This window comes from Amphiprion ocellaris, chromosome 10 (genome assembly GCF_022539595.1).
Source record: "Amphiprion ocellaris isolate individual 3 ecotype Okinawa chromosome 10, ASM2253959v1, whole genome shotgun sequence".
Taxonomy (NCBI): Eukaryota; Metazoa; Chordata; class Actinopteri; family Pomacentridae; genus Amphiprion; species Amphiprion ocellaris.
The window spans coordinates 24,488,694-24,516,504 of NC_072775.1; the positions used below are offsets into that span (position 1 = coordinate 24,488,694).

At 39.1% G+C, this 27,811-nt stretch overlaps 1 protein-coding gene across 9 annotated transcripts in view; it reads right to left on the reverse strand.

Annotated features, from left to right (window-relative positions):
- Positions 1-27,811, reverse strand: part of LOC111576970 (protein tyrosine phosphatase receptor type M) — a 178,745-nt gene that overhangs the window by 71,120 nt on the left and 79,814 nt on the right. For all 9 annotated transcript variants that reach the window (XM_055014635.1, XM_055014637.1, XM_055014636.1 and 6 more), the window contains exons 8-11: positions 17,574-17,882; positions 15,305-15,414; positions 10,782-10,983; positions 9,293-9,395 (exon numbers count right to left, since the gene is read on the reverse strand). In XM_055014635.1, coding sequence (XP_054870610.1) covers positions 9,293-9,395; positions 10,782-10,983; positions 15,305-15,414; positions 17,574-17,882 — 724 coding nt within the window. The remainder of the gene's footprint in view (positions 1-9,292; positions 9,396-10,781; positions 10,984-15,304; positions 15,415-17,573; positions 17,883-27,811) is intronic.

Below are 27,811 nucleotides of genomic sequence, written 5' to 3' on the forward strand. Positions count from 1 at the left end.
AAGGTTGGGCTTTAGATGCAGTTGGGTATTCATACAAGACAATAACCCCAAACACATAAAAATTGTAAAGAAATTACTAAATCAGGCTACAATTATGGTTTTAGACTGGCCTCCCCAAAGTCCTGAAATGTGTTGGAGAAACAAGTCTGTGTCAGAAAGTGAATATATTTAGTTGAACTGCACCAATTCGGTCAAGAGGAACAGTCAAAGATACAACCAGAAGTTTGCCAGAAGCTGAAGATGGCTAACGAAACCAAAAAGTAGAATGGCTGTATGTATATTTTTTGACCCAGCAGATTTTTTCATATTTTCAGAAGACCTATAATAAGTCTATGAAAGAACCAAAATGTATGATTGTTTTTTGTGATGAAATTGCATATTTTAATGATTCCTTAATTGAAAAATAAGAGTTAGAGGAGTCACTGGAAGTCAAGACTGTCATGATATACATAGTTGTAACTGGTGTATGTAAACCTTTGTTCACAACTGTATATATTCAAGGGGCCACTGGTTGTAAATAGTGAAAAAGAGGACTACACACTGAAAAATGTGTGTAAACAAAGTACAATTTACTAAAAAAAAAAAATGGATTCAGAAATTTCTGCAAATGAGGAATATCCATTATGTTTGTTGAACCTCCAGGATATACAGTGTGTTTTAGTGATGGCCCATCTGTACATGGTGTAAACATGTGATCTGTAGCTGAATAATTCATTCCAAACTGTGCATTCATGCCTGGTATTATTGTTTCTCTTTTTCTTGATTCTACCTGGACTCTGGATTTCATTTTGGAACTAAGCAATACAGACTTGTCTGAAGTCAAAGAAACTCATACCATGGAATCTCTGTCAGCAAGGAGAAGACTTGCTATTGCATGTAGCCTTGTTAGCATGTCACCTTGCTATGCATAATGCTGTGTAAACTAAATTATGCATGATGAAGTAACCTCCAGAACATGATTTGGCCAATCCAGATCCAGTTTATGTCATACGCACTATGTGTCAATGCTACACATAAATGACGTATAAATGTAAATGCGTCTTTCATTTGTTTACTGGAAATTTGCCAGAGCACCTTTACAAATCATAATGATTGCAGATTATACACACATAATACACAAACTACAGTAGACCAAACAAAAGCGAATAACGTCATTTGAACTCTGTATGAACACATTAGAGACAAAGTAAAAATGACACAGATGTACACTGCAGTCCTCTGGAGTGTGTTTTCTTAAAATAGTTTTCAATTTATAGGATTACTTCTAAAACAACAATTTCAAACGTTGTACTGCTTTCACATCTAACTAGTCATCCATTTTCAGTTTATTCATTAAATTCTACCATGTCATGTAAAAGTGACATTGGGCAGAGCCAGGCAGGATGTAGAGCTTGGATGACCCTGAACATTTTCACTCAGCCCACATTATTACAATAACAAGCAGACAAAACATCTTTGTCAAAAAACCTGCACTGTAGTGACTGCGCTCTTAAGCTGTGCAGTCATTGTACAAACAGCCCTGGAGATGATCAATTGTTCCCAGTAGTTGGTACTGGATGATTAAGTATTCCCTTGTGTGTACAGCATGTGCTCTTTAACCCCGTAGTTTATCATAAGGTGCTTGTAGCGTCATTAGAAAATCCCCCTTTGCTCTTGGTGGGTGTGTCCCAATTCCTTAGAGCTCTCCTATTTAGCACTGGGTTGGGAGGTGATGAAATATTTAATCCTGCTGAGAGTCTGCAGGAGAAATCAGCCTTTAATTACTGTCCCCTATTGAGAGCAGAGGTCAAAGGGCACTTGGAGATGGTACACAGGAGTCACTTAAGTAGCTGCAGAGCAGCACAGAAATAAGTGGTGAGGCTGGATGGAAGCCTCTGCCAAAACACTGGAGATAGGATGTGAACTATAACAGAAAGATAGAATTAAATACAGTATTAAATATTATATCAGCTGTCAGTCATATTATTAATTAGAAATGGTTGATATATTTTAATAAGGACTGCCGATGTCCACACTATTTGCTTTAAAACTAAATATCAGTTATGCCTACTACATATTACGGCCACAGTAACTAGAAGTGTGCTTTTGCTTTGCTGTAGGACGTTCACTCACTCATGGCTCACACATATTAGCACTTAATATTCCAAATTAATCTGCAGATGGTGAAATAAAAACAAACGCTGCCTCTCCCCAGGTGGCTCCTTGTGATATGATGATGTGGTTGTGCTATGACTTAATGACAGACACATTATGAATAGGACTGGTTTTCTTTCCTCAGGCAAAATACCAAGTGCCATAGGCTATGAGGCTCCAAGGGCAAGAACTCTTGTAATGTGGAAATCCAAACCACTGTTCTCTGTTTCTCTAGCACAAAATATTCACTGCACCAAGAAACTAAAATCTAGCACACAATGCATTTGCAATGTAATAAAAATGTTTTGTTCATCTTTGTAACTGATGGAGACAATATTACTTGCTTTAGTGGATTTACTTAAAGTATTTTTAGTGGTATGTTGCTCTATGCATATAAAATATTAAACAAAGCACTCTTCCCTAGTGTTTAAAAATACACTACTTTCACTTCAACTGCTTATGAAATGCAAAACTGACTCAAGAGTTAAAAGCTGGTGATATAAAAACTGTAATTATTTCATTTTTTTTCTGTGACTACTGCTCACATGTTAATATGCCTTGGAGCAGCTGACACCTTGTCAACTCATGCTGAGTTCACAATTTACATTATGAGTCATTTTGACAGACCACAGTCATTTAGTCATTTTCTGGATTTAGTTTGACATGAATAAGTAATGAAAAAACACTAAACAACAGATAAACATTGATAGCAACAACAAAAATCCTTTGAAGGTAAAGATTTTTTTGGTCCAGTCTGGGGAGCTGCAAGATATTTGCATTGATGTTGATGATGGAAGAAGCATTTAAGTGATTTACAGAAGTAAAAGCAAAGTATGAAAGTACAAGTAGTCACTGTGGTTTCTGTTGATGTAGTATTATTTAATGACTAGACCATTATTATCTGCCAAGGAAGGCAGTGGAGTTATGTGACAATCCGCACACGTTTGTCTGTCTGTCTGTTATTCCGTCCATGTGCAACATTACTCAAAAATGGATTTGGATGAAATTTTTGGGGAAGGTCAGAAATGACACAAGGACCAAGTCATTAGATTTTGGCAGTGATGCAGCTTATAGTCTGGATCCACAAATTTGTTAAAGATTTCTGTATCTTTGCGAGATAGCAGCAGGGCGTCACTGTAACTATGACTACAAGTGAATCGCAATCACATGATTGTGATCCTACTACAAATCAACCTCTGCAGACTTATTGGGATTTATCTGTTGGAAATGATACAAGGAACAATTGATTAAATTGTGGGGGGTTTTCCGAGTCCCATCAATTCCTGCTGCCCGCTAAATATTTAGGTCAGGTGATTCTGTATCCGTACATAACGTAGACATGCATAACACACATCTGTGCTCAGCGCAAGGTCATTTTGTTTGTGGGTACATCTATATTAAATGGCCACATTTTATGTTGCTGTGATTTGTGATCATCAATAGCTAATAAACAAATGCTGCATTTCTTTAAAAAATGCTGCATTTCTGACAATGCCATTTGGATAAATGAACAACCTTGGTGGAGTAGTGTGCTCTCTGACTGCTTTTCTTGTTTGGTTATTGTTGTGTGTTGCTATATTAGTTATATCTTCATTTGTAGTTGATCAAAGTGCAGATGAAGTAAAATACCACAATATAATGTTAATGTTGAAATGTTGGCAATAATATACATGAATGCATTATACATGTATACATACATACATATACATAAATACATGCACTACAAGTCAAAAGTTTGGATACACCTTCTCATCAATGCTTTTTATTTAATTATTTTCTACATTCTAGATTAATACTTAAGACATCAAAACTATAAAAGAATACATATAGAATTAAGTTGTAAACAAAAAAGTGTTAATCTCCCCGTCGGACATTATGAACCGAACCGAATATCGGATATTTGTCATTAATCGGGGCCGAATATCTGAAGCCCAGAAATTGCTATTTGGGCCAGCCCTACTATTAAATCCAGTGAAATAAAAGCACATCTTAAAAAAGTAGGTAGATTTAAATCACCCTAAAAATTGCACTTAAGTGGAGTAAATGATGAAATGTACTTACTGCTTTGATCACTAAATCACCAAAACAACTGTGATTTTCAGTATGCTTCAAAAAACTATACCCAGCAAAATATGTTTTAACTATGCTATCCAATCATACTGTTACTAGCTAAGTGATAAATTGACAGTGATAGCTACGAGTCCCCCTAACAACCAATCACATCTTCACAAACATACCAAACGACAAGGGGTCTCTGTGGAAAAAAAGCGTAATTGTGCTTAATTTAAAAAACTGCTGAAATCCTCAACATCTCTCATTGAACAGAAGATGGAAAAGACAAGCAGAGACAGCGAGATGTAGGTAGATGATGTACTAGAAGAATGGTATAAACTGTTAAAAGTGGTCTGCCAGAGGGGTCCTGCGGTAGCACTGCAACCTGAGCTGACACCAATTAGGCCTCCTCCAGCCTTCCTGCCCGATAGATTTCAGCTCTGCCGCCATGTGATGCGAACCAATTATGGCGGATTGACTTGGAATCGACTGTATGTGACCTGAAACTCAGATTTATTTTTCATGTGGGCTGATAGAGGGAGAACTGCAGGCTGTTTGAGCAGATGAGAGAAGGGGTATGGGGAGCATTTCAATCACTGTCTCTCTCTCTAATGCTAATCGGCTGGCTCTATATGCCTATACGTCTGATTTAAGAGTGGTTGGAAGTAACACACTTCCCCTGACCCAGCATCCTTCCTCTGTGTCTCTGCATTCTTACTCTTTATATTTACCTAGTGTCCATAAGGCTATAGAGCAAACAAATTAGAGGGTACCATAGATTACATTTGCCATTAAATCATAAGAAGCACTGAGTCGTGTCACGTTTAGACACAGTGATTAGCGTTTGCTCTGCTGTGATCAAAGAAAGTTAGTGCTTATTTTAGGACTGTAGAAAACCACTTAACAGTTTTCAGCCTGTGGTTACGTACAGATCATCTGATGCTGCAGGGTCGAAACTACACTGGAACTCACTTTCTTTAATATGCTACTGCAATTGGTGGATTTTATAGATTTTTTTTCTGTTTATTTACGTGTGTGAGCTTGCTCAAGGCAAATGTTATAGCAGAAAGGGAGAGAAGGGCTGATTTAGTGGTGTGAATGATAAGGAAAGCGTCTCAAATCATTTATTTCTGCAGAAGCATGTAAACATCTATTTTGATGTTACGGAGTGAGGAGGCGTATTCTGGCCCTGACGAGCGGCCATTGCAAACATTAGTTTAACACGACATGACTGATAGACAGTTCACTAATCCTCTTAAAGAAACAGTGTCCCCTCTGGTAAAAATTGTTCCTGGCTACATGTGCCGTCCCTAGAGATTAGAAGCAAATTCCAAGTTGGAAATGTTATACCAATTAGCAATTACACAAATGAAAAACTGACTGCCTCCTTCAGCAGTAACAACATCTGCCCACATCTGTCTAAAATATGATTTGACTTCAGCATGACTGCAGGATGTTGAAGTGAAACAGACATTTGTCGTCTGTTATGTCCTGCTTTCTTTTTTGAGCCACCGCTATCGTGTGATCTTCCAATGTGTTCCCCTTCCTGTAATACAGCAAAACATCTGCTGTTGGAAACTCAAACGTCTGGAGCTCTATTACCTCCTAAACCCAATCAGCATGGAAGATTGCGTTATCAAATCAAGCCTCATGCTGCTCTGCTCTGTAGTGCTGTGGATCAGTGTTCTCCCTTGTCAAATCCCTATTTCATAGGGGCTTTAAAACTGATTTCATAAAGTGTTCGATTTCAAAATGAGCTTCCTACTACTCTAGAAAAGTGATGCTTACTTTTGCAACATGAGCAATAGCATGGAATTAAGACTAAGTGTGGCATGAAATTTCAGTCCTTGGGTAATTAAAAGAAAACTCTTCTGTAGACTTCCTGCATCAGCTATGTCTTGAACTTTTAAGTAAAACATGTCTTTAGATGTGCCTTAACTTTGAATGTCAAGTAGTCATGCAACTCTACCCTCAATCCCAAAACAAGGAACGTGATGGAGTTATGTGACGATCGGCGTTCATTTGTCCGTCTGTTTGTCTGTCTGTTAGCAACATTACTCAAAAACGGACTAACGAATTTGGATGAAATTTTCAGGGAAGGTCAGAAAGGACCAATTGATAAGATTTTGGCAGTGAAGCGACTTACAGTCTGGATCCACGGATTTGTTAAAGATTTCTGCATCATTGCGAGGTAGTGGCACGGCGTCACTGTAACTATGACAACAAGGGAACACTACGTCAGCTGCCTGCTGATGATTACATGATTGCGATCCTACTACAAATCGACCATTGCGGACTTATTGGGACTTGTCCATCGGGACTGATACAAGGAACAATTGATTAAATTGTGGAGGTGTTTCCGAGCACCATCAATTGCCACCGCCCATTAAATATTTAGGTCACACTATTCGGTATCTGTACATAACGTTTACATGCATAACACACGTCTGTGCTCAGCGGAAGGTCATTTTGTTTGTGGGTACATCTATATTAAATGGCCACATTCTATGTTACCGTGATTTCTGATCATCAATAACTAATAAACAAATGCTGCATTTCTGAAAAAATATGCTGCATTTCTGACAATGCCACGAGGGAATCAACAGCTTCGAGTATTGTGCTCTTTGAGTGCTTTTCTAGTTATTTTTTCAAGCTTGGGAAATTCAGATGACTACATGATTACATTTATCATTATTCGACAGGCAGCAGATCCTAACAAACCACCTAACTTGACTTCTCGGAATGGAAGCTACTTTACAGTCACCATAAATTTTCAAAGGCATCATGTGTCACTTGAGGTGGAGGTGGAAAACATCTTCAAAAGCCTGCCAGTATCTTGTCTTGGACCTGCATCATAATCTCTCCTGTTTGCTGCCCTCCACCACCTCCTCTTTTTTGCAATTCATATTTTTCCAGACATTGACTTTGTACACATGAAGGCGGCACACTGGCCTTTACATCCTGTGAGATTTAACAGGAGTGAAAAGGTGGGAAAAGCAACGTGTACCTGAATACCTTTAAAGTTTGGATGTGGAGAGGCTGTGATCAAAAGATGCCTCAATTAGTTTGGAGGTACAGTTGTGCCATGCGCTAAACTCCACTGATAATTTTTTTAATGGATTATCCTGATACTAGTGAGACATATATGATCCTTAAAACTATATGTCTGCATCAAAACACATCTTTTTATTTTCACTGAGTGTGTTTCATCTAAAATATATCAAATGACAACATATTTAGGATTATGTTTAAGGTATTACTGCACAGTAGTGTCTCAACTTATTCAAAGAGAATGAGGGTCTCAAACTAAAGTCCATATCTCAGAAGACTAATCTATTTCATCTTTTCCTGCATGCCTTCAAGTGGTAAACAAAAGAGAAGTCCAGCATGCTAATGAATGGAAGCTCCAATTTGCGACACCCTGTTAATTACAGTTAGGGGTTTGTAATTATTTTGCTGAAAGACTGGCAGCCTGCGTAAGGCCCACTGAATTGTACCTGTGAGAAAATTAAAAACCGATCACTCTGTCTTTCCTGCTCAGGCCTCTCAATTTGGTGCTGGGGCATTAATCTAGGCAGCTGCGCATACAGTAAACATGAGCTGACAAGCCTGACTAAAGATCTCCAGGCTGTAATCTTTTAAGGACTCAGATGAGTTGATCGTGTAAAATTGAGTCTTACAGCAAGCCAGCCCAAGTCTTTATCACTCCTCATATGAAGTGGTGAGCACACTCTGTTCAGGTCCTGGTGGCTAAGGCACAAGATGCCACGGCCAAGAACATAAATTAGTATTAACAGAACTCATAAAATATACCTTTTTTAAATGTTTGAACTCTTTCTGAGGACCTAGACGGAGCGCAGAAAGGTATCCTCTGATAGACTTTAAAACTACGGTAGGCTGCATTTTATTTTTTAATTTTTTGGCACCAGGCAAAAATTCCATAATGCCCTTTCAGTGTATTGTAATTCAAATGGTCTGAGAGGAAACTAAATGCCTGCTCCTTCACTTGACTCTGTTTTCAGGCTTTAGAAAATCGAGCTAATCACAGGTCTTTTCATCCAGAGCATGTAAGATAACATAAAGAACAACAAAATCCTTTAGGGTGGTAGGATGTGGTGGCACAATGGGTTACACAGAGGACTTGGACTCAGAGGAGTGGGGTTTGAATCCCATGGGGACCCACTAGCAAGTGCTATTGGTAACTTTGCTGCTTTAGCCCTGGTTCCTGCCTTCCCCAGCATTAGTCTCTTCATGTCTGCAATCAAAGAGCTACTATCCCACCTCCATCATATTCAGATGCCATCTAAACCAACCAATAGCCTATCAATACTAAAGAATATATGTTGAAAGTTCTCGTTTCTCTGATGTCTGACTTTGTGTTTTTTTAAATTTTTGACTCTAAGGTTTCTAATTTAGCAGCGAATGTATATCGGTTTCAAACTGTGGTTATTGGTCTCATTGTTTAATCTTGTAGGTCAACTCCAAAAGCTCACTAAAAAACATATTATATCTCATCTGTGTTGTTTGGAAGATTTTTTCTTAACTTTAAGCTGACTAACTTCTTCATCTAAGCTAACACAACCAAATACTACTGCACGGAAACAAGGAAAAATGATCAAACATGTTTAACTCCTGCCAGAAGCTCACAGTGGCCTTCATAAACCAAAATTATGACTTTTGCCCAACAACTTAGCATTCAGACAGAGCCGCTCTACTGCCTCTCTGATAATGGCTAATAAATACAGCATCAAGCAGGCTAAATTCCGACATTCCCCCAGAAGCCTATAGTGACTCCGGGCGGGCAGTATGGTACATAAAAGACATGCAAAGGGAAGAGATCCTGAAGCTAGCCTTGGCTGCACCGGGCTTTGTTCTCATCTTCAAACGCTATGCTTCTTTTTCACAGGATCAAAATCCACAAACAAATAAAGCTCAGATACGTACAGTAAGGCACTGAGTTCCCGGGCAACTTTCCTTTTACGGTGGGGTGCTGATAAACACAAGCTCTTTGATATGTTTTTGTTGCTGATGTTGGTACTGGTGTATTAATATGCTGTTTAGTTGTTTCAGAATGTGCTGTTTATGTGCGTGTCGTTATAAAGCATACCTGACTGGTGCTCCTCTGCTCTGGGCAGGTTTAAGCAGCACAGTGACTGTACTGTCTGTCTGGTTCAGTGAGGTCTCCTGGTCATATGCTGGCATTGAGGGAGCTAAGGAGAAAAACAAGAAGAGAGAAGGTAATACATCTCAGTTGTGGTCAACATCAGGATTATACATATGTGTGTGTATATATATATATATATATACACACACACCTAACGATCAGCCATAACATTATGACCACTGACAGGTGAAGTGAATAACATCAATCATCTCGTTGTAATGCAATGTTTGCTGGGAAACCTTGAGTCCTGAGACACTCATGTGGATGTTTGACATGTACCACCCACCTAAAACACTGCAGGTCAAGCAACCCCCAACCCTTCATTGCAACAGCAGTCCTTGGTGTTTCCGAGTCCCATCAATTTCCGCCGCCCGTCGGAAATGATACAACGACTGAACAGTCTTGGCGGAGTACTGCACTCCCTGAGTGCTTTTCATGTTTTTTATGGACGTGACGATCGAAAATTGCCTTGCTTGAATCTGGTCCGTGGTGCAAAAAAGGTTGGAGACCGCTGTTCTATATGTCTTGTTTGAAAATCAGACTGATAAAAAAATGCGCTGCACAGAATGTGTAAAAAGCTATAAATTATATGCTCCTTAGAACAACCGAGAAGACATCAGTGGCTTCACTGTGATCAACAATCGTCACAAAAATTCAGGAGCCTTTCTGCAAAACTGGACTGAAGTGCAGGCTGTGCTTACACAGAGCACGTAAGAAAAATGAAAGGAAAACATATATCATTTTTAATGATTTCTGTCATTATCATGTCGTTACATTGCACAGGAGACATTTTTGAGTTCTTTCTCATTCTAGCCATATTGGTGCTGGTTCCACAGATGTACAGGACAGGAGCCCACAGTGAGTAAAGAACTATCAGAAACTGCTTAGGGTTCAGATGCTTAATCATTGAATATGACAATACCTGAAAAAGTGAAATATATCCTGGTGTCACAAAAGAAATGCGTGCATACACATTCACAGGGAAAAAAATGCAAACTATAGCCCCACGATCATCATCTGAAACTGTTTCATTCTGCTAAACCAGCCACAGTTGATTAAAACACAGTTTCTATATGACTAATAGAGTAATTCTGCTAAATGCTGCTAATGTAATAACCAGACCAAACAGTAGTGGCATTAAGGTACTTAGTCTAGTTTACTATGTGAATGTTTCAGTGATTAATCTCACATATAGTGGATAGTAATCTGTCCATGTTTACTGGTTTGTATACTGTTTTGAAAAGCCGAAAGGCAGGATTTACCTTCTGAGACTCAAGTGAAAGCAATTTTATCTGACTTTGGCTGAGTTAGAAACACATTTCAATTTGCTTTTACACATTTGAACATAAAAACTTCCAGCAGCAGTAAGTGGTGCGCTATGTATTCGACATCCATGCACACACTAACTGGCCTTGCTGTTGACCCTGCTGACCTGAAATTTTGGTGGTGAACTGGGTGATGACAGGGGGGCCGTAGCCCTTGGCTGTGCTAGCGCGCAGGGTGAAGGAGTACGTAGATCCCGGGTAGAGGCCTGTGAACATGTGGGTGGTCTCGTTGCCCAGCTTCACTACCTTCCCACTCTGGTTGGAAAGGTCCAGCTCAGGGTCAAAGGAGCTCACTGCCTTGTAGGAGATCTAGGAAGGAAGAAAAATGAATATTCTCACAGTGGCCTCTGGTACTCTGCGTTCAGCACTGTTCAGTAAGAAGAGGATTTGTATTCATGCAACAAAAACATTTTGTGTTTAGGCATCCCAGTGGCTCAGCCAACTAAAGCATTTACTGTTCTTAATGTGCGAGGGTTTCAGGTTTTGTATCCCACTCATGGTTCTTGTTATCACATTTTTCCAGTCTCTTTCTCTTCTGCACTACTCACTAATGCCATGAAGCAGTTCTAAAAGTATTATGCTGTGCTTCTTCATTTGGATGTCCTTGAGTTACCATTCTATTTTAATGTATCTGCACAAATCAAATGCAATCAATTCAGCAGTATAGAAATAAAAATGGGCAGTATTGTTAATATCAATTTCTTTTGAAAATCTTTTATTATTATTTTGTACTAGATGAAATTAGATTAGATCAGATTACGTTTTTGTATTTGTCACGTGCACATACAGTATGGCAGTGAAATGTAGTGACTATCCACTACATAATACATACAAAATACAAAATGTTAAAATAGGTAAATATAAAATACAAAAGAAAAATACAAATAATACAAAAACATACTATAATATACAAGAAATACAAAAAGGTAAAATGGTAATATTATATGGAATGAGTAAAAAGTAGTTCTATATTGATAGATATTGTATATCTCTATATGGCAAATGTGCAGTGTTACATATACGATATAAATCGATGTTGAACACAATTAATTGTGCTCCACTGATGTAATACATCAAAGGAAATTCTCTGCACATGTTAAACAAAAACTGATTGCTCTGTGGAATTTGTCTTCAGTACTAAAGCCAGTGCTCGGAGCAGTCTGTGAAAGATCTCGCCTTGTACATGAGCTTCTGACTTCATGTCAACCAGGTTTTATGCTTATTTCCAAAATTAGTGCGGTATGAAAGGACTATGGAGACAGGCTGTCTCATTACTGGGGTTACAGCTGACTTGTAAAAGCAGAGGTAAATATTTTTAAACCAAAGCTGATGCAAGCTTATGGTTTCAAGGAGAGAGGAAATACACGTAATGTATTCCTTCTCCATTTATAAACACAGGCAGCTCTGGAGGAAAGCATTAAGGTGAGCGTTTTTTTGGGGTTTTTTTTTGCTAATATCCATTTTGAATAACTGTAAAGTCCCACTTTAAAAAAATGCCTCTGCTCGTAAAGGAAAGCCTCCATTATAATTCCAATTAAGGAACACAAAGGGAATTTGGAGTGCTGCATAATTTGTGTCCATCAAGTTTTGAAATGCTTCGAGGCCTTCTCATTTAGTCTTTGTCTGTAAAATGAGTCTGTGATGCCAAATGCTATATCATAACATTTCAGGGAGAGGAATTTGAAATGACTTGTCAAGACTGGGCACATGGACAGGTTTTTACAGCAATAAAGAAACTGACAGGAAAATAATAGAAAATATTTGAGCAAATTAATATGGGCTGATTTGACCTGATATATAAAGCTTTTTAAATCACACTGGTTTGAATTTTTATGAGGGAGGCTGATGTCAAATTTTTGAAGCATTCAAAAAACACAAATCATCTCAGCCACTTTCATTTATAAAATCCTGAAGAAAGCAAAATAAGTGTTGATGAAAAAGAATATATAATCTGGCCTGCCATTAAATTAAGATGGCTAACAACAGTGGCTTTTAATAATACTGTTGGTTTTCTCTGACAGTACGGTATATTTTCATACATTATATCGTGGCTATTTCCCTAAAAGGTGATAATATCCCCAGCTTGTATTTACCACTGTATTACGATGATGCAAAACCTTCTACTGCACAGTTAATTTGTATTGCTCAGTATAGCTGATGAAGAATGATGATAAGAATCAATGTGAAATCTGCCGTATATATCTTTCAGTCGATGCTGGCTCATATCTGTTGGAAAAGTTGCCAGTAAAACAGCACTGACAGAGCATGGTCAAAAAGGAATGGAGATGAAATATCTTTGATATCAGGCCTTGTCAGATATATTTCACTTTGAGTTCTTTGATAACGTCAAATCAAAGCAAGGTCCTGACTTATAAGAAGCAACTTCTGGGGAATACCAGCAGAATACAGTGATGGTTGCTTTCTCAAACCAGACTGTAGCAGTGTGAAAGTGCTATATATATATATATATATATATATATATATATATATATATATATATATATATATATATATATATATATATATATATATATATATATATATATATCACTTTCACACTGCTACTGCTGATTTGACGTTATCAAAGAACTCAAAGTGAAATATATCTGACAAGGCCTGATATCAAAGATATTTCATCTCCATTCCTTTTTGACCATGCTCTGTCAGTGCTGTTTTACTGGCAACTTTTCCAACAGATATGAGCCAGCATCGACTGAAAGATATATACGGCAGATTTCACATTGATTCTTATCATCATTCTTCATCAGCTATACTGAGCAATATATATATATATATATATATATATATATATATATATATATATATATATATATATATATATATATATAAACTTGTCGACACATCATTACTGTGCTACTAAGGTTTTCCAGAAGGAGAGAAGTAATTGCTACAGCATGTGAATATCATAGCTTTTAATACAGTGAAACACATTTGCCTCAGCAGAAAAATGCATGAAATTGATGAAGCAGCAATGCAATCTATGCCATTTCTTCTAAACTCTTTAAAATTTTAAAAAGATAAACAGCTAAACCATGTTGCTCTAAAAGTGACTAGATATGCGGTAAATCTGCCGTTTTTATGGACATTGTTTTCCTGCACTCCGCTGGCACCTCTTAGCTGTGTACAAGACATAACACTGCACTCCACACATTTGCATAAACAAGAAATTGTTATAGTGCTGACTTTAGGATGTTCCTACTTTGACTAAAATGACTTTGTGCTGTTAAAACAATTTTTTTCAGTTATCTGATGGCATGGCAGTGAATAGAGCATATGGCAAGCATATGTGCACTGCCTTTTCTATTCAATCTGCTCTTTTTGTATGAAACAGTGCTGTCAATGATTGCTAAGCTAGTAAAAATATCAAATGTGGGCAAATGGTGACAAGAGAGAAAATAAATAGAGGAGAATCAATCTAAAGCAAAGTCTGGAGAATTATTTTCACCTTAGGCTGGTTAAGATCAGTGTGTACATATATTGTGAGCGTGTGTGGAGGCTGCATTATTCAAGACTCATTGTTGCTCCTGGACAAGGCGTGCAGGGCTTGTGGAGAGCCTTATGTCAACAACTGCTTGGTGCTGAATTGTGATGTGTTTGAGGTGTGTTTTAGAGATTGTATTTCTTCAGCATTCATATATATGTTAGAAGACATAAGACGACGGCAGCTTGCAGAACTGATTCTCTTCTAGCAAAACAAAGAAGAGTGAAACACATTCAGGTAGTACTTTATAAAGGAGGTTTTAAAAGCATATCATGAAAACCCAGAATCAAGTGAACCTAACAAATTGATTTATGTTAAACTCTTCCACTAATGTGACTGGTCTAATTCAAACTTATTTTACTATAGTCAAGGTGGTTGCTTTTTAATACCTCTAACACAGAGAACACATTCAATTTCAGCTTATCTCAAAGTTGTTGACATACTTTCCCATAAAATTACATGCCAGCATCACATGGGAAAATGTAAGAGATCACCAAAACCATCAGAATTTTTTTTTCAAAATGGAAAACAAAAAACACAGTAAGAACATAAACCAAGAAATTAGTAAACAGACTCAGTTAACAGAAAACCTAAACTAATAGCCAACCTGCTAAATTCTGCTGTTTTCTCCTCCTATTATCATGTCGATTCTTGCATAAATTTAAAATATAATATTAAACTTTATCAGGACAGCTAAATGTTAGCCAGTGCACCCAAAATGGAATATCAAAATTAAACTTAAGTGAGGATTTTGGACCTGCTAACTGAGCTGACCAGGTCCAGGTTGGGTTCTTTGATACACATTTTCTTTAAAATAGCCCAATTTAATGGAATAAGGCTGGTTACCGAATAAATCCTACTTCATTAAACAAGGTACCCCTATGCTGTGTGTTCAACTTACAGATTCACCCAAATCCTTGCTTTATAAAACAAAGCAAAGCAAAAAAAATGTATTTCAACATTTTATGAGCAGCTCTGTACACTGCTGCCCATCGCAGCTGTGCAAAAAGATTCCAAGGAATTGAAAGACAGGTGGAAGCGAAAAAAAAAAGCTTAATCCAGGAAATAAGTCTGTTCTAAATGATGATCCATACTCCCAACATTGTGCAAACGCTGATGCTTTTGTACCTCATACTGAGTGATGATCCCATAGGTTTGTGCTGGTTCTCTCCACTTCAGGACGATCTTCTCCTCATAGGCACTGCCCTGAATGGACTCTAGAGGAACAGCCCCTGGCACTGTGGGAAATGACCACAGACACACTTGTTTCTCAAAACTTTCATTTTCAAGAAAAATACTTTATAGAAATTATGCACAGTTGGATTTCCTAGAGAGATAATCATTCATATATCCTTCTGCTGTTTGATAAGTTAGAATGTTGCCAATAAAAGCCAGATGGACCTTGCTTTAGTCGTTTTTATTATGATTTACCCAGCGAAGCACCTAATGCTGATGTGCATCAAACAATCAATAAAAAAAGCTTTTCAAAGACTGCACTACACAAACGGCCATGAGCCAAAGTGAAACACATCTTACTGGAGCTTGTCAGATTATCTGAAGCCATTGTTACCCAAGACAAACACAGTGATAAGTCTTTTACAGCAAAGCTGAACACTTTTCATGCTGATAAAATTGTGTTTCCACCAAAGATGAACTTGTAACCCAGTGGGAATAGTGGAAATCTCAATCTTTCTGCAATGTTTACTTGCAGTGTGATGCTGCCAAAGAGATCTGGTCCTTTAACCCCTTGTGTGAAATGTTTTCATTTTGTAAGTGAATCAGAATGATGTGGAGATGATTTTTTTTTTATCATTATTTCAAGATTTAAACTTGAAGAACACAACTACAGCTGTCTGTGCACTTTTTCTCATGAGACCCTAAACACACAGATCCACAGAAACCCGTAGCAGTCAGATAGTGAAAAACAGTTGTCACTTTCAAGTCTCTAACCAGAGATATCTGAGCCAGACACGACTCTCTTTTCGTCAGCTGAGCCTGTTCGTTATCTGGCGGCCGCAGTTCCTTGAGACTTCTATAGAGTTCATTTCCTGTGTCTGCTGAGGCAACACAGAGGATCTTTAAGCTTTGAACCAGGTGAGACAATAACACAACACAGAGGCTGACAGTCTGACTTCTACGCTCTCGTGAATATTTGGGAATTTTATTGGGAAAATCCCAGACTTTGCTTATAGCTGTTTATCAGGTGAAAATGATCTGCCCATCCAAAATATTACCACTTTGAGCAGTTTTTTACCTGCTTTAAATTACATCTTCAACAATAAGATTTTTGTGCAGGCGTTACATTAAAAGCTCATTTAATTTTAATGTCTTAAAATTAGCCACACTACATTATTATAGAGAATTAGTGCATATTTCCATTAACAGAAATATTAGGTTGCATTTTATTTGAACCTCTTAGCTAACAGTCTGTTTTACTGACATTGACTTATTGACTTATTGTCAGACCAGGACTATCTATCGCTTCTAACTTTCTCTCTAAGTAATCATTTTACACAGAAATATTGCCAAACTTACAGACATATGGTGAATTTTTCAGAGGACTTCCATAGTTTCGATGTGCTTCTTGGAAAAGGTTATTAGGTGACTGCCGGTTAACACACAGTCTTAATGGGCTGTGTTTCAGTCATTATTTCATACTTGTTCTTTGATCTGACAACAGTAACAGAATAATTTGTAAGTGAGAGGAATTTTATTAGGAACTCAGCTGTATTAAAATGCAGAATATTAAAGCACAGAAAGCGGGAGAAAAGTAAACATATGTGGAGAGCTAACACAGTTTAGATTTCAATCACTCACTCCTTAGTTTTGACCCTCTTTCAATGTCCCTCAGTAAAACAATATCCACAGAGCTCTGAACAGTGGGCACACTATCAATGTTGATAATGCACAACATTCCAAAACTAAAGATTTTTGTATTTTTGTGGTGACGTTACCATCAAAAATAAAAGTAATTCATTGGGTGCTCAGCTCCTCTGATGCTGGGAGTGCTTGAAGACACTTTGAAGTTAGCAAAAGCATCCTGTAGAAAGTAAAGAAATCTGGCAGACCTTGAGGCAGCTGCTCTTTCTGAATGGTTCCCTTTGGAGGCAGTGAGCAGGGAAGGAACTGGATTGTTGTAAAATTCTGGGCTCAATGACTGGTTCCTCAGTTTCTACTTACAAACTGACTAACATCTTGTAAAGCTGGAAGGCCAACTAGTTGTATGGGCACTAGAGGAAACTTTCTAAGAATAAATAAAAGAGAACAAAAATAGGTTTTCACCATAGCAAACCTAAATAATAATAATAATGGACAATAGCCTCTATGCTGTTGTCACACCCTGCAGTTGTTGGGTAGAATTGGTTGTGTTTCACTTCATGTATTTGCTTTCACTTACCGTCCTCATCAGTCTGAACCTCAAGCTCAGTGCTCTCCTTGACACCCTCCAAGTTGCGCAGCACCAGCTTGACACTGAGGTTGGTGAAGGGCGTCAAGTTGTGGATGGTGTGCTGAGGATTGCGGCTCTGTGTGTCATAACACACCTCCTCCCTGGTCTCCTCCTTGCCAGCCACTCTGGAGCGGTACTGGACGGTCAGGTTGTAACTGTGGCAGCGCGTCACATTGTAGCCCAGAGGTTCCCAGCGTACTGTCACCTGTTTGGATTGGATGTCCACCACTTCCAACCGTCGCGGGCCGTGCATGGGCTCTGGGTAGATGGGCAGAGAGAGGAAAGTGTGAGTACACATCAAGATAATTAATTAGGCCATATGAAAAGGCAGGTAGTGTGGGATAGTTTCAGTAAACTCAAGAAAACTACTGAGCTCCCTGCCAGAGCACAGAGAAGACTCTGTTCCTTTGGGTCAAAGGAAATCTAGCTTCAGAACTGATCAATAATTTCATAATTTCATTCATACTGAAATACCATTTCTTCTATTTGTCGTTTGTATATCCAGAAAGTATTTCCAAATTTCAAAGCCACAGCCTGATGCTGAGCATTGCCAAACCCCATCACCGTTGCTAACTGAGTCTCACAGCAGCTGCACACACCAGGACAGCACAAGTCTGTTGGTGGAAACCCTCAGCAGGAGGTGTATCATCCCTTCAGAGCGTGCCGTTCCTCTCTCTCCTTCTACCTTGTCCTCTGCCTTTTCCACTCTCTTTTCCATCTCGCCCAGTGGCGGTCAGCTATTAGCGCCACACTGATACAGAGTCAGCCGGCCTGTCAATCCGCACAGGAGACAACCCCCACTGCCATTCTATCACCTCTAATCACATACACTCTATGTCGCCTTGCCTTTCCTCGTCTACTTTCTCCATTTTCTTACTTTCCTTCCATCTCCTCTCCTTCCATCTCTTTTTCTCCATTCCCTCCATTTCTCAATTTCCTCTCTCTCTGTCCATCTCCTCTTCCATGACTCCCCCTTCTCTCTCTCTCTCCCTTTCTGTCTTGCTTTCTCATCCTGCTTTCCCATCTATTTTCCCCTCTTGCTGTCTCTCTCCTCTCTCCTTTCACATGGGAGGAAAGCAGCCCAAGCACAAGGTAATGGGATCAATTTCCATTCCAGGTTAAATTCGCAGTCCATTTCTCTGGAACTTAACACTTTACCACCTATTAGGAAGAGCCAGGGCTCAATTTCCCGTTCCCCAGGAGACACAGTCCAGCAATTCAGAGGCAGCTACGGCAGCCATGTTTAACATTCTGGAGGTGCATGAGGGGAACCTGGACTGGAGCTCCAGCAGACTGTTCATTTCTACAGACGGTGTAAAGGAAAAACAAACAAACAAGAACCTGCAAACAACACTGTTGCTAGCCTCTTAAGGTGATTCCATTTAAATGTTTCTTTTTGTTACATATCTGTATTTTGTGGATACCACCTGAAATAAAAATTCCAACTGTTCATTTTTTTTTAAATTTATTTTTTGAAAATCCTTTCAAATACAGGAATGAGATAAAGTCCTATGTAGTGATACAGAAAGTCTAAAAGACAGAGAATTGTTTCAGAGAATTAGGTCATGACATGTATCATGACAGAAGCGTGTACAAACGGGAAAGGTTAGTGCAAAAAGAAAAAAGCATTCCTGGATGAATTAAAGATTGAACACTTGTAGATTTGACGAAGACAAAACAATGGATGTGGTCTCTGCTGCACTTTCATAAAGCAGATTAAATAGCATCAGAAGGGCCTGAAGACAGCAGACGACATGCTGGTTTAGAAATATTGGGGAAGGGATCTTGATGTGTACAATACAGTAGACGAAGCACACGCAAAGGGTTACAAATGATTGAATAATGTCTAGAAAATGGAGAAAAAATACATCTTCTCAAAAGAAAAAAGGCAAATCATGTTCAAGGATTTGTAACTGTAAGTCTCCATTTTCTCTTTAAAGAAGGTAAAAAAAAAAAAAAAAACCTTTTTAACTGGCTGAGACATGCTGAGAAAAAATGCTTTAATTTCTATGAGGAACCTTTCTGCAGTGCTGTGTTGGAATACTCCTTTGAATTTAAGAGGTCATCTTAGAAAAAGGATCTGCAAACAGCACTGCCCTTCAGCGGTGAACAAATCTTAAAATTTGAAAGAAAGTGCTATATAAGACATCTACCTTCAACTAGACTGACAACTGCACTGGATAAGTAAATTGTTCAGTTGAAGTTCTAATATACAATAAGGAAATCAACTCCACACTATTTTCAAACTGCAGATATTATGTATCAGTTCTCAAATTGGGCTGTCATTTTTAACAAATGTAATTAGAACCAAAACAAATAAAAAATTTCTTACACAGAAATGGGAAGAATTGTCAAAGGAAACCAGGCTTCTTCAAATTGTTTGCAATGTTGGAAAAGCCATCCAGAAAATAGAAGTTTAAACCCCTTTATTTGCGGAACTATCTGTTGGCCGCACTCAGTAGGCAACGGTTACACTAAAAGCACAGAGAATTGCAGGGTGGCCAGGCACAGAAATCAAATTAAACCAGATGCTCTCAAAGTGACAAATGCACCAAAGTGTGAATCTCAAGCAGACGTGCACGAGTGGCCGAGAGTAAGTCTCATTTCTGGAGCATTCAAGGAGAATGTCATACTCCCATCTTCGTGGAACATCACAGATAATGTCCACTGCGCCCTAATTCTGGCCAATGGAGAGATGCCAGAATGGTACAGGGGAGGAAATATAACTATGCAGAGAAGTACGCCATATCAAGCAAACAAGACCAAAAATGAAACAAGGGGATGCAATTATCTACTTGTACATTTAAACTGACTTATTGGTGGTAGGACCATGAGACGTTTTCTTTATATCCTGGATGAATGTTGTAGGGAAGGTACATAAAGGAATATTGGACACACAGTAAACTGCTCTTATGATTATTCTATAGTCTCTGCCTGGAATTTTGTAGCAAAAAGGCTAATTGTTCACTGGCCCTTTGGCTCCCTGTAGCGCAAATGCCAGCTGTCTGAGGGAGGCAGTAAAATTTGAGGATCTGTGGCAGACAGCCAATCACAACTTGTAACCTATGACTCAGAATGACATCATCTGTTTGCATCAACAGCAAGGTGCCCTGTCCATTTAAGAACCTGGTCATGGTTGACTTTCACAAAAAAATTTTTAAAAAATAAACAAACAAACAAAAAAAACACATTTTCCAGCCTCCCTCACTTTATCCAAAATGGACGGTTTCAATGAATGGATTATTTCCCTTATAAATCCCTTCATGCATAGATGGAGGCCATGCAGCCATTTTCAAAAAGGCCCACAGGCCCATGAATGACAGCTGATGAGATGAGCCTATTATCCCAGGCTGCTGTGACTGCTAGTTTAGTTTTATTGACCAAGCAGTAAGAGGCTCAGTATCAAAAGCACAAGCACAAATCACAACAAGGAATAACAGGCTATCTCTAGAAATCCATACCACTTTTTTTTTTAAACAATCCTCTCAAGCTATCACACACTCAGGGCGACATTGGGGCAAAAGTACAGAAAATATGACTCTAATATCTCTCTAGTACAGCAGATATTTCTAGCAGAATAGAGTTATAATAATGGCTATGAAAGCATCCCTTGGAGCAGGAAATTACTGAGGTCTATCTTATGCCAGGGCACACAGAATGTGTTCCACTGAGAGGCAGATTGGTATTCCAAGCGATGGACAAATTATCACCTGCCCCACACAAGCCGATGTAATTGAATAATTTGAATTTGACATTTACATAGAACTATTAGTGATTTTTTTTGTCATTACAGTGTGACATTTAAATAACGTTTTTAGAAATTATCAGCACATCATTGCCCGGTGTTAATTTGAATGGGCCGTACATACATGCTACTGGAGCTGAAGTGATAACATGATTTCACAAAACACCAAACAAAAACAACAAATAACCGCATGTTGCAACTGCCTGTCCTAGAGGGGGCTTCAAATAGTGCACTTAGCCCCTGGGTAGAACAAGACATTAGTCCTGGATGAAAGGAAACAAATTGGGCATGTCTGGAGCACAGCCACTTTACTGCGAGACAAGTGTGTGTGTGTGTGCGTCTGTGTGTGTATGTGTGTGTGTGTGTGTGTGTGTGTGTGTGTGTGTGTGTGTGTGTGTGTGTGTGTGTGTGTGAAGGAGGACAATGTCTGTTTTCTACTGTGTTTACAGTCTTAAGAGAGCAGAAGCTTCCACAGCAGCACACGCCTGGTTCCTCAGCATCTTTCTGGCTATATGTACAGAGGAACAATTTACTTATCAGATCTTCCTCAGGCTTTGCAGCGTAGGAGTCATTCGGAAAGCCAGGATCTTTATCAGATCTGTATCGATTAAAAGCAGAAAAGCCGAGTGCTGGCATAGACTTCCATCTCCCTGCTCAGCGAACGGACCCAGGAGGGAGGAAGAAAAGACTACATCCCCAATGATTAGAAACCATCAGCAAGTCAATGTGGCTTCCGAGTCTGGTCAGCATCTCATCAGGATGAAACGATGCTCAGGTTGAGGAGGAGGAGGAGGAGGAGGAGGAGGGAGTGTTTTCTGTTTGGAGATGAAAAAGAGAAATGCCATGACTTTCTCATTCACATGAATGGCCAGATTCCTTGCTGGAGACTGTCAGCTGGGGCTCGTCACACGCAGGCGCCATTGTCGAAGACTGCAAAGATTAAATCCTGGTTGGACGGATGTTTTCATGTAAAGTGTTCCATTCCAGGCAGTGAGGCCTGATATTGCCGTCACTTATCTCTCCATTGTTGTGTGTTATTCATTCTGTTCTGTTTGAGCTGGGCGGACTGGAAGCACATTTGTTTGCCTCTTTTTCTATTACATCTCACTGATAGCACTGCGACCATTGAGGTAATGACAAGGGTTTTACACTTAGGAAATCATTTTCATATCCCACAGAAGCGAGCGGTAATGACAGCTTTTGATAACCGACAATCACCCACCTAGAGTGCTCCTCTATGCAATCCCCTGGAGGAAAAGAAAGAGTAGGGGGGTTAAGAGGGAGAGATGAAGGGAGTCAATGTGTGGGTGGTGAGACTGGAGGAAAAAAAAAACTAAGACAGAGGAGGGTGGAAATGTCAAGGCTTTTGTTGCAATCAAATGCAACAAGTCAAAGTAGACCTTGAATTTGATGCGTGTACATATGTTATAATTGATAGCACTTTCAAGACACTGTACATGGACCTTTTGTTTTGCACCATCACCCTGTACACCCATTATCAAGTCAGAGACAAATGCCCACATGTTCAGGACATGCACACAGGCACTTTGTCCATACACCTTGGAGGCGTGGATAATCACAAGGATTTATTGAATGGTGGTGGTTGCTCCTCACTCTGTCAAGACCTTCTTTATAGGCCTCATGATAAATGGAACTGCCATGATGGGTGAGGATGAGGGGCGGAGGGGCTACAATGCTCTGGATCAAATTGAAATCAATGAATGAGCCCTGGCGCCGGACCAGACCGGACTGCCACCTTGTCTGATGAACCCCCTGAAGCTGTAGGGGTGGAGATGGATGGGTGAATGCCTTCCTTCCCACATCACTGGATAGAAAGAGAGGCAGAAAGTGTGTGTGAGAGAGTAAGACATACTCTACCAGCACATATGATGTATGACAAGATTTAAGGTTGTCAAGTCATACCAAGTCAGTGCTTGTCTTTCTTCATAAACAACAAACTACTGTATTCTGTCTTAAAAATGCCAACATGTTCACAAAAAAAACAATGCTGTGTCCTTATCGTTTCTGTGTAAACTCTGTTGTCAGAATTAGACCCTACAGCAGAAACAGCTCGAGCTGACATGTTTCCTGACCTCATTTCTAATTTTCATTCATAACTGACTTTCATAGTGTTAAACGTGGTTGTTCATATGAAAAGAGACACATAGTTAAACAATAAAAGAGAGCTAGAGGGAAGTTCAAATCTCCTTTAACACCTCCACACAACTGCGTCAGTTTATAACGCTTTCAAAGCTATTTAAACTGTCAGAATTCAAAATATACGACTCACACAGGAGGCAGGCAGAAAAAGTGAGGTTTACTCCAGAAAGCTATCATAACAAAATGGGAAGGCAAATAAAGCACAGGGAGTCTTTCGAAGGCAAAAATCCAAGAACAAGCAAAGTCATACAGGAATTCAAACAAGAAAACATGAGGAATACAGAGTTGGAACAGGAATGGTTGGAAAGCGACAATCACATAAGGTACAGCAAATGAAGGTGAGAGACATTAGACTACACATTGATCAGCCACAAGATTAAAACCACTGGTAGGTGAAGTGAATAACACTGATTACCTCATTACAATGACAAGTGTCAAGGGGAGGGATACACTGGGCAGCAAGTGAACAGTCAGTTCTTCGAGTTGATGTGTTGGAAGCAGGAAAAATGGACAAGTGTAAGGATCTGACAGACTTTGATCAGGGACAAATTGTGATGGCTAAAAGACTGAGTTTAGAGTATCTCCAAAATAGCAGTTGTTGTGAGGTGGTGCCAGTGTGTAGAAGTTAGTACCTACCAAAGTGGTCCAAAGAAGGACAACGGCTGAACCAGTAACAGGGTCATGGGTGCCAAAGACTCACTGAACTCCAGGAGACCAAAAGCTGGCCTGTGTGATCCAGTTCTATAGACAAGCTACTGTAGCGCAAACAGCTAAAAGTCAGAATGCTGCCTGAACTTACAGAGCATCACAGTTTGCTGCATATGGGACTGCAGAGCCGCAGACAAAATTGCTTTCCATTGGTAAAAGCATCTACAACAGGTACACGAGTGTCAGACCTGGACTAGACAGGTGGCCTGGTGTGATGAATAATGTTTTCTTTTACAAAGTAGACAGATTGTTGCATGGATTACCTGGGGAAGATTTGGCAACAAAATGCATTACAGGAAGAGGACCAGCGGGTGGAGGATGTGTGATGCTCTATGCAATGTGCTGCTGGGAAACCTTTGCATTCATGTGGATGGTACTTTGATACATACCATCCCGCTAAAAACTGCTGCTGACCATACGCACTGTTTTACAGCAATGGTATTCCCTGCTGACAGTGGCCTCTTTCAGCATTATAATGCTCCCTGCTCCACTGCAAAATTGGTCAGAAATGGTTGGAGGAACATGACAAAGAGTTCAAGGTGTTCACTTGGCCTCAAAATTCGTTATATCTCAGTTTGATCAAGCACCTGTGGGATGTGCTGGAAAATGAGTCCAGTCCATGGAGGACCACTCCATTTGTCCACCCATTACCATATAAGAGCATGTCAAAATATTAGGAACACTTTTTAATGTAATGCATTTTGGTGCACCATCCTTTATTGTGACTTCAATATGCACACAGTAGGACCATCAAAAACTATAAAACTGGAAGCTTCGCTCAAGTAAAATTTAAAGGTGTACCAAATGAAGTGGCTGGTGAGTCGAAACACATATGTTATGTATGCGTACATCTCTATATACTGGCACATCTGAAATAATTACAATATCATAGTGAAGTATTTTTATTCTAATTTAATTCAACAAGGTAAACTTTCGTATATTCCATTTTTATTACATGTAATTCAAAAGACTTCAAGCCTTTTTTTTTGTTTTAGTTTTGATGATTATGTCGTATAGCTCATGGAAATCAGAAATCCAGTTTCTCAGAATTTTTTAATATTTCCTATGATCAATCAGAAAATTATTTTCAATACAGACATGTCCAACTTCTGAAAACTATTGTTCATTTATGCAATCCACCAGCCTGTGTTACTGCTGAGGTGTTATTGAAGTCCAGGTTGCTTTGATAGCCTTCAGCTTTTCTGTATTTTTGGGTCAAGTGTTTCTCATCTTCCTCATCCCATATAGGGTTCTATGGGGTTCAGGTCAGGTGAGTGGGTTGGCCAATCAAGCACAGTAATGTCATAATCAGCAAACCATTTGGTAGTAGTAGTTAAGTCCTGTTGGAAAAGGACACCAGCATCTCCATGAAGTTTGTCAGCAGATGGAGGTGAAGTGCTCTAAAGTCTCCTGGTGGACACTCTGTTGACTTTGGACTTGATAAAACACAGTGGACCAGCACCAGCAGATGACATGACTGTGAAAACTTCACATTGGGCTTCAAATACCTTGGATTCTGTGTCTCTCCACTCTTCCTCCAGAGTCTAGGACCTTAAATTCCAAATGAAATATAAAATTTACTTCCATATGAAAAAAAAGTTTTTGGCCCACTGAGCAGAAGTCCGGCTGTTTTTCTCCTCAGACCAGGCAAGACCTCCTGATGTCTCTGGTTCAGGAATGTCTTGATATTAGGTTCTAAAGTGGCTCTTGACACCAGCTTCAGTCCACTGCTTGTGGACTTCCCCCAAGGTCTTGCATCTACTTTTCTTGCAACTTTCTCTGTTGCTTGTGCACCTTCTCCTGCCACACTTTTCCCTTCCAGTCATCTTTCCTTTAATATACTTCAATACAGCAATCTGCCAACAGCCAGCCTTTTCAGCAATAACCTTCTGTGGTCTACACCCCTTGTGGAGGGTGTTGATGATCTTCTGGAAAATTTCCCAGATCAGTAGTCTTGTGGTTGTGCGTACTGAACACTGTTGGAATAGCAATTTACATAAACTTAAAATGAAACATTTTAATAATATCTGTGGATTTCTCATATTCATGAGCTACAAGCCATAACCAAGAAAAAGCTAAAAATAATTGACTTTACATGTAATGACAATAGAATATAAATTAGAATTGAAAATGAAAGTTTACCTTTATGAAATAAATCATGACACAAAAAAAAATTAAATTTTTTTTCACAGTACGCTAACTCTTGGAGACACAACTGTAAATGTTTGCTAGTGGATGCATTTTAATAATTAATAATGCTTACTTTCTCCCATTATGTTTTTGTAACATACTGGCTGGTGCCATAGTTTAAAGGCTAATAAAGCTAAAAATGGTTCTACAGTTTATTAATCATGACAGTAGCATTTAGCAGGGTGGAGATAAAATAAGCCTTGCACTGCAACATGTTGTTGTGAACCATTTAAGATGATATTGCCATCCACAAGAAGCAAGTAACCTTGTTTCACTTTGCTTCAAATACAAAGCACCTGTAGCTCATAAAAACAGTAAACATTTGATTGCACAATTAATATTTCTCTTGGGAAAATAGAAAATGAACAAATAACTGCATATTTCATGATTTAAAATGTCAATTAAAAGAACAAATCTCCCAAGTGTTCCTTCGAGTCAAAAGGTGAAGGAAAGCTTGAGTCTACCGACCGGATGAAGACAAATGGAAAGCCAGTTGATAGGAAGCACAGAGGCAGCGGAGATGGAAGTAGTTAAATGAATCTTTCATTTTGTTTCCACCAATATACTGTGCAGTGATTGGGGTCAGAGTGACAGGTAGAATGACCCTCTCTGCCCCATCTGTCTTATTACATAAACATGCCCACACACCCATCTATACTGTCAGACTGGGCTTTGTCTTTTGTGTACAGGTTCCTCGAGAAAGTGATTGTGGTTAGGGCTTACAAACAGGAAAAACACAAGCCTTCATTTACCGATGGGAACGTAAACTGTACAGGAGCAGTGGGAGGTTACCAAGGTGATTCTTCAACTTCAACACTTCCCAGATGGCCTGTGTGCCATTGTCATTTGTTGCCAAAAACCCTGCATGTGTCGCACTCAGACTCAGGGTGTTACCCACCGTGTAAATCAAAGCGAATCGCTTGACTTTGTGAAATGGTTGCTGCATTTTCTGATCCACCTACTTAGGAAATATATGAGACCCAAGATGTAGCTATCCAGCTGGGTGAATATAGGGAATAAATCGCAGCCTTCCTGACATTCATGTCCTTTGGTTAAGGAGGAGACACAGAAATGTTCTTCAGTTAGCATTATACAACCTGACTGAGTGCTTGTTGGACGCCTAGGAAGGGGAATAGGCCATCTATAATTCAGCAAAAGGATGGAGAAAATCTGTGACAAAAATTACAGCAGATAGACCATGAATAATTAAACACAGAGAATAGAAACATTTAAAGACCTTGAGAAGTATTTCAGTTCAAATTTAAAAACAGTAGAAAAAAGGATCTTTCTAAGCCTGACTACTGCTATTTATCATTCTCCTGAGGCTTCAGAGTAGAGGTTACAAACAATCTCAATGATAATTGTTTATGAGGAGCTGAAGAAG